Below are 13636 nucleotides of genomic sequence, written 5' to 3'. Positions count from 1 at the left end.
GCATTTGACAAAGTACAGCATCCACTCTTCATAAAAACCAACAAAGTAGAGATAGAGGGAACATACCTCGACCTTATAAAGGCCACATATGAAGGATCCACAACTAATATCCTCCTCAATGGAGAAAAACTGAGAGCTTTTCCCCTTACAATCATCAGGGACAAGATAGGGATGTCCACCCTCACCATTGCTATTTAACATACTTGAAGTCTTAGCCTCAGCAATCAGACAGTAAAAATAAATAAAAGGCATCCAAACTAGGTAGGAAGAAGTCACAGTTTCACTCTTTACAGATGAGATGATACTCTGTAAAAACCTAAAAGACTCCACCAAAAATTTGCAAGAACTAACACATGAATTTGGCAAAGTCACAGGATACAAAATCAACATACAGAAATACATCGCAATTCTATACACCAATAATGAAGCAGCAGAAAAAGAAACCAAGGAATCAATCCCATTTACAGTTGTATCAAAAACCATAAGATACCTGGGAATAAACCTAACCAAAGAGGTAGAAGATCTATACTCTGAAAACTACAGAACACTTATGAAAGAAATTGAAGAGGACACAAAGAAATGGAAAAACAGTCTATGCTTGAGGATTGGAAGAACAAATACTGTTAAAATATTTATACTACTCAAAGCAAACTAGACATGTAATGCAATCCCCATCAAAATACCACCAGTATTTTTCTCAGAGCAAGAACAAACAATCCTAAAATCCCTATGGAACTACAAAGACCCTGAATAGCCAAAGTAATCCTGAAAAAGAAGAGTGAAGCTGGGGACATCATGATTCTAAACTTCAAGCTATATTACAAAGCTATAGTTATCAAGATAGTATAGTACTGGCACAAAAACATATAGATCAATGAAACAGAATAGAAAACCCAGAAATGGACCCATAACTATATGATCAATTAATCTCTGATAAAGCAGGAAAGAATAGCCAATGGGAAAAAGTTTCTTCAACAAATGGTGATGGGAAAACTGGACAGCCACAGGCAGAAGAATGAAACAGAAACAGTTTCTTATATCATACACAAAAATAAATTTAAAATGGATGAAAGACCTAAATGTGAGACAGAAAACCATCAAAATCCCAGAGGAGAACACAGGTAGTGACCTCTTTAACCTTGGCATAGCAACTTCTTACTAGACACACTGCCAGAAGGAAAGGGAAACAAAAGCAAAAACGAAGTATCGGGACTTCATCAAGATGAAAAGTTTCTGTAGAGCAAAGGAAACAATCAACAAAACTAAAAGGCAGCCTATAGAATGAGAGAATATATTTGCAAATAACATTTGATAAAGGTTTAGTATCCAAAATCTATAAAGAACTTATAAAACTCAACCCTCAAAACCCAAATTATCCACTAGGAAATGGGCAGAAGACATGAAGAGACACTTTTCCAAAGAAGACATCCAGATGGTTAACAGATCCATGAAAAGATGCTGAACGTCACTCATCATCAGGGAAATACAAATCAAAACCTCTATGAGATACCACCTGACACCTATCAGAATGGCTAAAATTAACAACACAGGAAACAACAGATGTTGGTGAGGATGCAGAGAAAGGGGAACCCTCTTGCACTGTTCTTGGGAATACAAACTGTTGCAGCTGCTCTAGAAAACAGTATGGAGGTTCCTCAAAAAGTTAAAAATAAAACTACCCTACAACTCAGCAACTGCACTGCTAAGTACTTATCCAAGGTATACAAAAATACAGCTTTGAAGGGGTACATGCACCCTGATGTTTAATAGACCATTGTCAACATTAGCCAGACTATGAAAAGAGCCTAAATATCTATTGACTGATGAATGGATAAGGAAGATATAGTGCGTGTATGTATGTATATACAAAATGGAATATTACTCAGGCATCACAAAGAATGGAAATTTGCCATTTGCAATGACATGAATGGAGCAAGAGGGTATTATGCTAAGTGAAATAAGTCACTTAGAGAAAGATAAATACCATATGATTTGTGGAATTTAAGAAACAAAACATCTGAACATATGGGAAGGAAAACACAGAGGGAGGGAAGCAAACCACAAGAGACTCTTAATGACAGAGAACTAACTGAGGGTTGATGGAGGGAGGGAGGTGGGAGATAGGCTAAGTGGGTGATGGGTATTAAGGGGGGTGCTTGTTATGATGAGCACTGGGTATTACATGTAAGTGATGAATCACTAAATTCTACTCCTGAAATCAGTATTATAATATGTTTTAACTACCTAGAATTTAAATAAGAATTTGAAAAGAAAAAAAAATTCTGCTTGACTCATCAATATTTCCAATATACCACTTAATAGGATAAAGGGAATAGGTCTATTCTAGTAGACATGGCTGAATGAATTCTGTAAAAGTTTATATGAGCTTTATTCACTGATACTAAGAAAGCAATGAGGCTGAAAAGCAGAAAGAAAAAAGATTAATAAAAAAAAGTGAGAATGGGTTAAGGAAACTGTGACATTATTAAGAGTAATAACATCTACATTATAGGGATCCCAAAGGGAGAAGAGAGAGAGAAATGGGGTTATGAAACTTATCTAAAGAAAAAAAAATAGATGAAAATTTCTTTGATATCCTGGTCTAGAGAGTACAGGGAGTCCCTAACAAGATGAGCTCATAACTATACCAAGACACATTAACAGTAAAAATGACAGAAAGTAATGATAAAGAGAATTTTAAAACCATTATGAGAAGTGTGCCTGGGTGGCCCAGTTGGTTTAGCATTCAACTCTTGGTTTCTGCTTAGATCATGATCTCATGGGTCATGAGACCACACCTCCCATTAGGCTCTATTCTCAGTAAGGGGTGTGCTTGAATTCTCTCCTCTGCCCCTCCCCCCATCATGTGGATGCACTCTCACAAATAAATCTTAAAAAAAAAAAAAAAAGAGCAGTAAGAGAAAATAGTTACATACAAGGGAAACCCCATAAAGCTACTTTTTAGCAGAGACTTTGCAAGCCAGAAGGGAGTAGCATGATATATTCAAAGTGCTGAAGGAAAAAAAATATACAACCAAGAATCCTCTTGGTTAGAGCAGAACCGTCAAATCAATATGTTGTACACCTGAAACTAATAGAACATTGTAGTTCACCTATACTTAATTTTAAAAAGTACAGTTTTGGCAAAGAATTAGGACAAGAGAAACAAATAAGGACCTCAGAAACAGGCTCACATACATGGAAATATAAATTATGACAGACTTGTGTACATCAGTGGGGAAACGAATTATTTTCAATAAATCGTGAGTGAAAAAGATTAAATGGGAAGAAATCCCAAGGTAATTGGATCCCTACCTACAATATAGCAAAGCAAACAATAAAACCCTCACAAAATTCAAAAAACAACAACACAAGTCTATTCCAAATATTTTTAAACTATTTGAAAAATACCAGGAGGATATCTTTTTGATATTGGGGAAAGAGAAGAATTTCATAAGGCAGGTAATACAGACCAGAAAGATGGTGAAACAAACACAAAGCCATGATTTATTAAAATATACTGTAAAGACAAAAAACAAACCACAACTGGGAGATGGTAGCTACTATTTATACAACTAAGAGAAAAAGAAGTCACCAGAAAATATTTTAAAACTCTCAAAAATTAATAAGAAAAATATAATCAACAGGGAAATGAACAAATTTATATAGGGATTTCACAGATGAAGAAACTCAATTGTCAATATGCATATAAAGCTGTGTTTATTCCCCATTAGTGATTAGGAGATTGAAATTAAAAACCCAATGAGATACCATTTTATACCTATCAGACTGGAAAAATCTAAAGGCCTGAAAATATCAAATGTGATAGACAAAGGTGATGATAAATCAGTACGTTCAGGAAACTGGTTTGGTTTAGGTAATAAAGTTAAAAACGTACCTTTCTTATGACCTAGTAGTTTTCTATTGGCATTTATTCTAGAGGAATTTTGCCTTATTTATTTATTTATTTATTTATTTATTTATTTATTTATTTTTATTAAAAAATTTTTTTTAAAGATTTATTTACTTATCTATGATAGAAAGAGAGAGAGGCAGAGACACAGGCAGAGGGAGAAGCAGGCTCCATGCAGGGAGCCCGACGCAGGACTTGATCCCAGGACTCCAGGATCACACCCTGGGCCAAAGGCAGGTGCTAAACCACTGAGCTACCCAGGGATCCCCAATTCTAGAGGAATTTTAAACGTGAAAAGAATGTTGATAGGAGCACTGTTTGTAGTAACAAAAAACGGAATAACTCTATTGTTCATCAACAGGAGAATGGATTAACTGTGCCATGGTCATATAATGGACTATAGTATAGCAATAAAAATAAATGACTATTGCCCATGCTTACTGAAATGGATGGATCCAAGAAACATAATGCTGAGCGACCAAGCAAATGCAGAGGAATATATATCCTGTTAGCACTACAGAAATTCAAGAACAAGCAAGATTAAATAATACTGATTAAATATACTTATATACTTGTATACTTGTACAGAGAGATGATAATGCAAAATTCAGGGGAACAGGATGGGAACAAAGAAGGACAGAAGGTGATTCAGGAATACCGATACATGAGAAGTCTGGTTAATGACTAAAATCCCATGTAGGGTTTTTCAGGCCTGACCTTAGGCAGTCACAGATGCTTTACCTGGCTGGCCTCACAGGACAAACTGCCCTGAGGTCTCCCTGGCCTGTGATGCTCCTTCACATATTACATACCTATGCCTAGCACCTGCATTCCTAGGTTCTTTATCTGAAGCCTTGGTCAAAGGACTTCTTCAGGTGCCTCTACTGTGGCCTCTTTAAAGAGGCAGAACAAGGAACCTTTTCCACCCACTCTGAATTCGTAATTAGTACTCAGGGCTATTCTGCTCATAGGTGTTTGTCATCCTGCCCACCTTTCCTCTCCATGCTCCCACCCTGCCCCGACCCTTGGTGCTCACAAAACTGCCAGTGCCTTTTGTTTGGGGATCCCTCAACAGTGAAATGACACCTACATCTGCGCCGATCCCCCAACCCTGGACTAGTGCACTGTTCCTAAAGGGAAAATGCAATGGGATTGAGGGGCATCAGCATTTCCTCCAGTTTTAGACTTCTGTTTATAGCACTGCACCAAGCGATCAAAGGCTTAACTCTTTCATTTCTGAGGCTCAGCTTTTGTTTAGCTCAGCAGACTCTTGACAGTAATATATTTCTTTCTGTTTTTTTTTTTTTTGAAAGTAATGTATTTCTTAAGTTAGGCTGTGTAATAAAGCTACTTTGAACCTCCTCCGTAAAACTTATAACAACTTAAGTTCCGTGGAATCATTTGGGGAGGACAAATATGAAATCACAAAGAAGCAAGTGTCTAAATCATAGCTTTAGTATCTCAGGATACAGAAAGGTGAAGGAAGTTGTGAGGTTATCAGAAAGCTGCATCATTCTTTTTAAAATCTGGGTGTACAGTAGAAGGGCACAATGGAATCTTTTAAAGCATATAATTCTTTTTATAAATTTTCTCTTTTTTGTTACAAAAAATTTCAAGTAAGCTTGATTTTCTTGCATTTGCTTTCATATTCTGTTTAAATGTATCTATACCAAATCCGTGGATGAGTTTCTACAGTTAATTACTATTTCATAAAATAATACACATTTATAAAATGTCTTTAAACTATTTTCTTTATTCAAACTACTGTATAAAGTTATATTTGTCCTTAAAATACTTTCTTCATACCTCATGGGTTTCATAAATCATCTTATTTTTTTGCCTCAACCACATAGGCTCCATTTCTGTCTCTTTTCGGTTTATGTCATTGCAGTACTGATTTTTTTTTAGGTCTTATGTAGAAGCCTCCCCCCATCCTGGCTTCCTGAAGATCAGAGTTCCCCATATCTGAAGCTTTCCAGACTCTATAATATCACAAGTGGTAAATGCTAAAACTGCACAGTAATTCATGTTCTGGCCATGATTTTTATAAAAGGAGAAATTATATAGTATGTCCATATTGTATGATTATCTTTTTACAGTAACAAATTCTCAAAAGTGAAAAAAGGTATTAGAGATTGCTTTGTCCTTATTTTGATAATTCCCTATATCCGTATAGTACAATTAGTTATATTTAGGATGTACTTTCACATTTGTTCATTTGATCCTTGCAACTATATTAATTAGGCTGCACATATATACATACTTTATATATGAGAAAACATAAACAGAACAATCGGTTCCTATGACACCTCTGAGGTCATTCATCTAGTCAGACCTGAACCCAGAAATTGGATTCCTATTCCAGTACCTCTAAAACACTCTGTACACCTAGGCTCTGCTATTTTCTACTTGTCTTAAACTTGTGGGACAACTATAAAATATTAAAACTAGATAAACTTACCTGTAATAATGAAATATTCAGAATCTTTATAAAGAACACTAGTGCTTTTGTCAAATCTGTCACTTTTGAGATGAATTTCATTATCTACATATTAAACATTATTGATCGCAAGGCAGAGTAAATTTAATCATGTGTTCCTCTCAAATTTTGTTCTTATTCTATACTTTCTATTTTCTTCATATACATATGGAAGCTTTTAGCAAGAAGATACTCAGCAAAATCTTCACTGAAAACTTACCGATGCAGAATTATGTTTCTACAAACATTTTAGTTAAAAAAAGAGACCCTGGACAAAGTTACCAGACTTTTTTTGCATTAGTTTCCTTACCTCCAAAAAGATGGAATGCTTTTCTGCAGCTTGGTAGGGGCCATTTTGCAGAGCTGGATTTCTGAAAGCTTTGTTTTATTTTCAAATATTCTTTAGGAAAGAATGTTTTTGTGGCATTGTTCAGTTCTAGAGTAAAGAAAACAGGAGATTTAAATGTTAATTTGAGTAAAAGGGCAAAACTATGAAAAATTACTATTGCAGTATTTCGATAATAAATTCAGACCTCTTTAAGAAAGAAGACAAAAGTGGAGTCAACTTTGTAATTTTAACTCAAGCAAACATAATTTCCCCCAAATTCACATTTGATGGGAACTTTGATGTACCTACACATAGAATATATATCTCCTAGTTTGTTCCTACATCATTTGCTATATCAGATACAGCCAAGAATGAGACACAGTCCCTGTCCTCAAGAAGACTAGAGATGAAAAGATGGAAACAAACAGGCAGACAAAGATGGGAAAAATGTGTTCTAGGTATAGCGACAGAACAACTTGAGTGCAATCATGGTTCAGGAGTGATGATGAAAAGGAAAAACTTTTTTGCACTTTTTCTTTCTTTTTTTTTTTAACCCTTCAAGCCCAGGAGAAATCTGCTAGTATTATAAGACTTTCACAGGTTAAAGCCTTTACCCAAGATTTCACCTCAAGCAGTGGTGTTCGCTTTGTATTTACTGAGGTTCTTTAATGACTTTGGAGCACTGAACAAATCATTTTAGTAACTGTTTCATCAGCCAAGAGTAAATAGTTCACTCTCTGCTAGAAGAATAATAAAGTTAGGAGGAGATTCAGTAAATTAAGCCCAGTTTAACCATCACATTTACTGAGGTTTTATACTATGATAAAGACAAAACGTTAAGTACTTTATATTGTGATGATGCATACCATTATTATTTTGTATGTAAAGTCACATTTTAAGATTAAGAGGAAGGCTTCTGACAGGGGTATATTGCTGGATCCTCAAAAGGTTATCACAGCATCCATTCCTGGTTTCAAGAAACCATAATTCTGTGTTCTGTGTGAAAAGAAATCAGGTTCCATCTTCCCTGCCCACTACAGCACAGTCAGTACTATAGTCTGGTTTATAATTTTTAAAAACTGTCAAAGTCACACATATCTGTGGTTTAAAAAATCCAACAGGGCAAAAACAAAACAAAATGAAACAACAATGATCTGTTCCACTTCTTATTTCTGTCTCCACTTCCAATCCCTAGGGACTGTTTAAGTGTTTCTGTTTTCAGTTTTTTTCTGGAGACTAACCTCCTTAAGTGAAAGTCAGTGGTTTTCAAGACTTGGTTTGCAAAGCACAAGCAATATGTGAAATGATTTTGGGTGAGATTGCATAAAAAGTTTTAAACATGACAAAGTTACCTATTTAATGTGTATTAGATGAAATGTATAAACTAGATCAAACAAATTCACAAATAGATCGCTAAGGATGAGGCTAATGTAAGTAAGGAAACAAGTCTTGATACAAAGAAAATTCTTAAGAACAAATAATTCAGGTGGTACATGGATACAGTAAAAATTGTAAAAATGGTACCACATGGGTGCTTCACATGGGCACAAAAGGAGTTTCACCAGGAGAGTTAAGGTCTCTTGCAAATGGCACTTTCTTGCCCCTCTTACACAGATGCTAAGTAAGCATTGCTTATGAAGCCCTAAAGATTTTAAGACAGTTTGTGGATTTTCACTGAGTATGAGAAAAGCTGCTCTAAATATGCTTACTTTGATATTTCTTTTTTATAATAAAAAATTTATTTCCACATTTTAAAGCCTAAGGATGACTGCACCAGAAAACATGGCATAGTCAGATACTCTTACCGACAAAAAGAACGAGTTTGGATTTCTGGTTCCATGACTATTCTGTACAAGCCAAACGAACAAACAAAAAAGAGTGGAGGCATGGATGGACAGAAGAACAAAACCACTATTAGCATAAGAGTGAACAGACCAGACTTACTGGTGGAGAATAAGAGGAAGTGTGAAATGCTCTTAATGGAAATAGGGATAATAGACCAAGACCATAATAGACTGTCACAGTGGATAAAAAGAGAAGTGTGATATTCTTTTGGATGAGCTGCATGTCCTGGATAAAGCCCAGCAGGACATGAGAATGTCAGACAGAACACAGAATAATCCTTCACTGTGTAGGACTGGCCCAAACACTCTAGAATATCTGTCATCACTGCCCCCACTGACTAGATGCCAGGATCATCCTCCAATTATTGAGACAGCCAAAATATCCTGGTGAAAAATCATAGGTCTTTTCCACACTTAAAGTCCTAGATTAGCTTAAATGTCATTTCCTTATTTAGTTAGGGACTTCTATACACAAGGTAGAATTTAATTTTTTTTCCCCAATGGAGTTCACTAGTTTATCTGCTCATCAGCACCTACTTCTACTAAGTAAAGACACAAGAGTAGTGCATATGGCAGCAGGGGCATCAAAAGAGAGCCGGAGTTTGATGGGTGAAAATAGTGGAACAAGAGCAGGAGTCCTTCCAGCTGAGGTTTGGTGCATGTGAACAGGGACGAGGGATGGCGCTGAGTGATTTCACAGTTAGGGAATAGGTTATACTGATCCTGTGGCTCCCTTTGCAATACCTGAGACACTCCCATTGATGATATAACCATGGGTTAGGATCCCTGAACAATGGTTAGAGGTCTGTAGTAGGATTGCCTACAGGAGGATCCTCCAGTCAATCCACAATGGGGGAAGTGCCTGGCTTGGTTTGAAGGCTTCAGTCAGAAAGGCAATTCAAGAAAATATGATACCTTCCCTCACAATGAAACCATGATATCTTTGCCTGGGGTATTCCTCCTCTGTCACCTGGATGACTCCCACTCCACCTAATGCCTGTAAACCACAGCCTTTGCCTGTCCTTGGCCTGCTGATTTGAGGTGGCCTGTAGATACTGTTATGAAGCATACAGCACCTCCCTGAATAGACCTAGCATTGGGGTGCTTCTGCTGGGTCTGAAAGGATGTGGTGAGGTTGTCAGTCAATGAATGGGAAGGGTCTCACCTATTCAGACGTCTTATTCCTCAGACCTGCCTACACTGGTGTCCTTCCCATATTCAAAGATAAAAGCACTCTAATTAATTTAGGACACACTAGAACTTTTCCCAATCTCATAGGAAGCTTAGAGTCTGCCTTGTCCAAACTTATCCTTCTTTTTCCCAAAGTGACTTCACCATTTTATATTTTAACAAAAAACACACAAGTTCCAATTTCTCCATATCCTTGTCAATATCTGTTACTGTCTTTGTGATTGTAGCCATCCTAGTGAGTGTGAAGTGATATCAGAGTTTTGATTTGCAACTAACTAATGATGTTGAGCATTTTAAAATATGTGTATTGGCCATTTTTCATCTTCTCTGGAAAAGTGTCTATTCAAACTCTTTGCCCATTTTGAAATTGGGTTTTCTTTTTATTGTTGAGTTGTAAGAATTCCTCCTATATTCTGGATACTAAGTTCTTGTCACATATGTATTTTATAAATATTTTATTTCACTCTGTGATTATCTTTTCACTTTGTTGATAATATCCTTTGAAGCACACAAGTTTTCAACTTTGATAAAGTTTGATTTGTCTGTTTTTTCCCTTGGTTGTTTGTGTGATTTAGGTGTCACATTTAAGAAATTATTGCCTAATCCAATTTCAAAAATTTTTCACCTATGTTTTCATCTAAGAGTTTTATATCTTTAGCTCTTACATTTAGGTTTTTATTTCATTTTAATTAGTGTGTGTGCATGTGTGTGTGTGTAAATAGTGTAAGGTAAGGTTCCAAAGTCACATTTCTTTGTGTGTGGGTATCCAAATGCTACAGGGTCTTGGTGTTCTTCCTGAGAATAGTGGTATATATTAGATTAAAAAACTAAGTGCTTCTCTATTTTCTGTATCCTTAGAGAACCATTTCCAGAGGCCTTAATTTAAAAGCATCATTTTCATCAGTTAAATGGTGGTTTTGCTCGGGTGAGGATTGAGCCTCTCATACCACCCTTCCAGAAACCTCTTTACTATTTATTATCTTTAAATAATGTTGACTTCCATCTAAGAGGATTTAGGTCTTTTCATACTATCTTCTTTCCTTTTAACCTCTCAAGATTTTGTGAATCATACTATCATTTTTAGTTTCTTTGTTGACTACCTTTATTCATATGCTTTTATTGGTTAGGATACTCTTGGTTGAAATTAACAGAAAATTTACTCAAACTGTATTAGTTAATTCATAAAATTAATATTTAATGGAACTAGAAATCCGTAGGGTGGGCTTCAAAGCTGGCTGACTTAGCAGTTAAACAATGCCATTAAGACCCTACATTCTTTCCTTCCTCAGTTCTGCCATCCAAAATAAAGGCTTCATACTAAGCTGATTCCCCACTTACTCATAAGACCGTTGTCAATAGCTACGCCTGTTAGACACTTTCTTGTTTATGTCATGGGAGAGAGAGGGCTTCTTCTCCATCTCATCTCTTAAGAGTAGTAAAGACAAACTTTCTTTTCATCTCATTGGTCAGAACTGGACCACATGCTGAATTGTGAACCAATCACTGGCAAAGGGGATAGGTTAACAAGGAGTCAAGGGGGGGGGGGGGCGATCTGCTACCCAGAAGCCACTTGGTCTATGTTGGGGGAGCTGAATAATACTCAGGCTAAAATCATTTTGATGAAGTATACTCTATGGAATAAATCTGGGGGAATCTCATTATCTCTACCCATTGAGCTACTATAACAGAATGGTCACAACCAACCCCTTATTCATTGGCCAAATATCTTCAGTACCTTTAGGAAATGATAGCTTTCCCACTCTGATCTTTGATAGTAACTATCCCCTGGTTTGTCCACAATCGGAATAGTGACTGAGATGATTCATTCACTTAATAATAACTATCAGGGTTCAGTAAGATTAATGGAATACTCTAAGACTGTAAACTAACTTCGCCAAAGTACTACCAAAAGCATATGAAAACAGAAAAGGAAAAAAATCTCATTTACAATAGCAACAACAAAAATACACAGGCAGAAAGCTAGTAAGAATTGTGGAGAGATATTAAGAAGGAAATTTCAGGGATCCCTGGGTGGCGCAGCGGTTTGGCGCCTGCCTTTGGCCCAGGGCGCGATCCTGGAGACCCGGGATCGAATCCCACGTTGGGCTCCCGGTGCATGGAGCCTGCTTCTCCCTCTGCCTGTGTCTCTGCCTCTCTCTCTCTCTCTCTCTCTCTGTGACTATCATAAATTAAAAAAAAAAAAGAAAAAAAATAAAAAAAAATAAGAAGGAAATTTCAGAACTTTATTGAGTGGTGATATGCCATAATAACAATCACTCAGTATTATATCAATGTCAATTAAAAATATGAACTAGCCCCACATAATTTATACTTTTAAGTCACTTTTGAATTACTAATCATACAACATAGAATAGTGTTCAGAGTAAACTAATAGGGGAGGTGCCTGCGTGGCTTAGTTGGTTAAGTGTCCAACTCTTGGTTTCTGCCCAAGTCATGATCTCAATGTCCTGGGATCCAGTCTGGCACTGGGCTCCACTCAGCAGACTCCTGCCCCACCCCCTGCACCTGGGCATGTGCGCGCGCGCGCACACACACACACGTTCTCTCTCAAATAAATAAATAAATCTTTAAGAAAAAAAGAGTAAAGTAATGGGGGAGCGTGCCTGAGTGGCTAAGCATCTGATTCTTGGTTTTGTCTTAGGTCATAATCCAAGGTCCTGAGATCAAGCCCCTGGAAGGGCTCCATGCTCAGTGTGAAGTCTACTTGAGATTCTCTCTCTCTCCCTCTGACCCTTCCCTCACTTGCAGATGCATTCTCTTTCTCTCTCTCTAAAATGAATGAAGTCTTTTAAAAAAGAGTAAAGTAATGGTGTAGGGCAAGATAGAAATATGAATGGAAAATAACAGCTGCCAAGAAACACACATATTTTTGTAATTATTACTTTTTAAAGAATGGCAATTCAATTAGGATAGGAAAAATGGCTCATTCAACAAATGTTGAACAGAAAATGTTTACATACTTCTTTAGTGGGTATGACCTTTTAATACCTAGCTTTGAAATTAGAAATAATAAAGAGCAAGGCTGCTACATGAGACTACATAAAAATATAAAAGTTCTGTACATTCATAAAACACAATAAACATAACTAAAGTACAAATGACAAACAGGAAAATGATTTACCACATGTGACAAAAGCTGACACTAATTTTTAAAAATCTTATTGTTAATAAACAAGAAAAAGATGAATAAACCATAAGAAAAATCAGCAAAGGTCAGGGCCAGGGATTTAAAAAGAAAACAAAAGAAAACAAAAAAAAAATGCCCAGAGTTTAGAGAAAATAAGCCCTTGCATAATGCTGCTTACAGTAGTTTTGGAACACAATTTTGCAACATATATATAGCTGTAAAACATACAATGACTTTTTAACTGCCAGTTCTACTTCTGGAAATCCCTTGCAAAGAAATAGAGATTGTGCAATTATTTATCCCCATATGTCAGCAAATAATAACAAATAACTAAACTAACTGTTCCATATAGTAGATAGCTTAAGTAGATCATGATATAATCACAAAAGTTTTTAAGTAAAACTAAGCAGGTTAAAAACCTTATTTATAATATAATTATATTTCTTTTTCTGTAAGAAAGATAATTAAGTACACATATATAAAATATTCTGGAAGGATACTCATTCAAGGTGGTCTTTAAATGTTAGGACTATGTACGATCTTGAGTTTATAGTTTTATCTGGATGTTCTGATTTTTCTCTAATGAAATTCAATTATGTGTATAATTTAAAAAGTTATTTCTGTAAGAAAACTAGACCATAATGTTTTGGCTACTAGCAATGTCACTTTCCCTAATTTATACTCTGGTATTTCCTCAGCTTTTATCAGAGTATACCAGAAGACACAGTGTCAG

General features: G+C 36.1%; 1 protein-coding gene across 3 annotated transcripts in view; it reads right to left on the bottom strand.

Moving 5' to 3' along the window:
* RNF180 (ring finger protein 180) overlaps positions 1-13636 on the bottom strand; it is a 193086-nt gene that overhangs the window by 28017 nt on the left and 151433 nt on the right. For all 3 annotated transcript variants that reach the window (XM_072826620.1, XM_072826619.1, XM_072826621.1), the window contains exon 6: positions 6703-6828. In XM_072826620.1, the coding sequence (XP_072682721.1) occupies positions 6703-6828 (126 nt within the window). The remainder of the gene's footprint in view (positions 1-6702; positions 6829-13636) is intronic.

This window comes from Canis lupus, chromosome 5 (genome assembly GCF_048164855.1).
Source record: "Canis lupus baileyi chromosome 5, mCanLup2.hap1, whole genome shotgun sequence".
NCBI lineage: Eukaryota > Metazoa > Chordata > Mammalia > Carnivora > Canidae > Canis > Canis lupus.
Note: the sequence above shows the minus strand (reverse complement) of the source record. Positions and strands in the feature narration are given on the sequence as shown.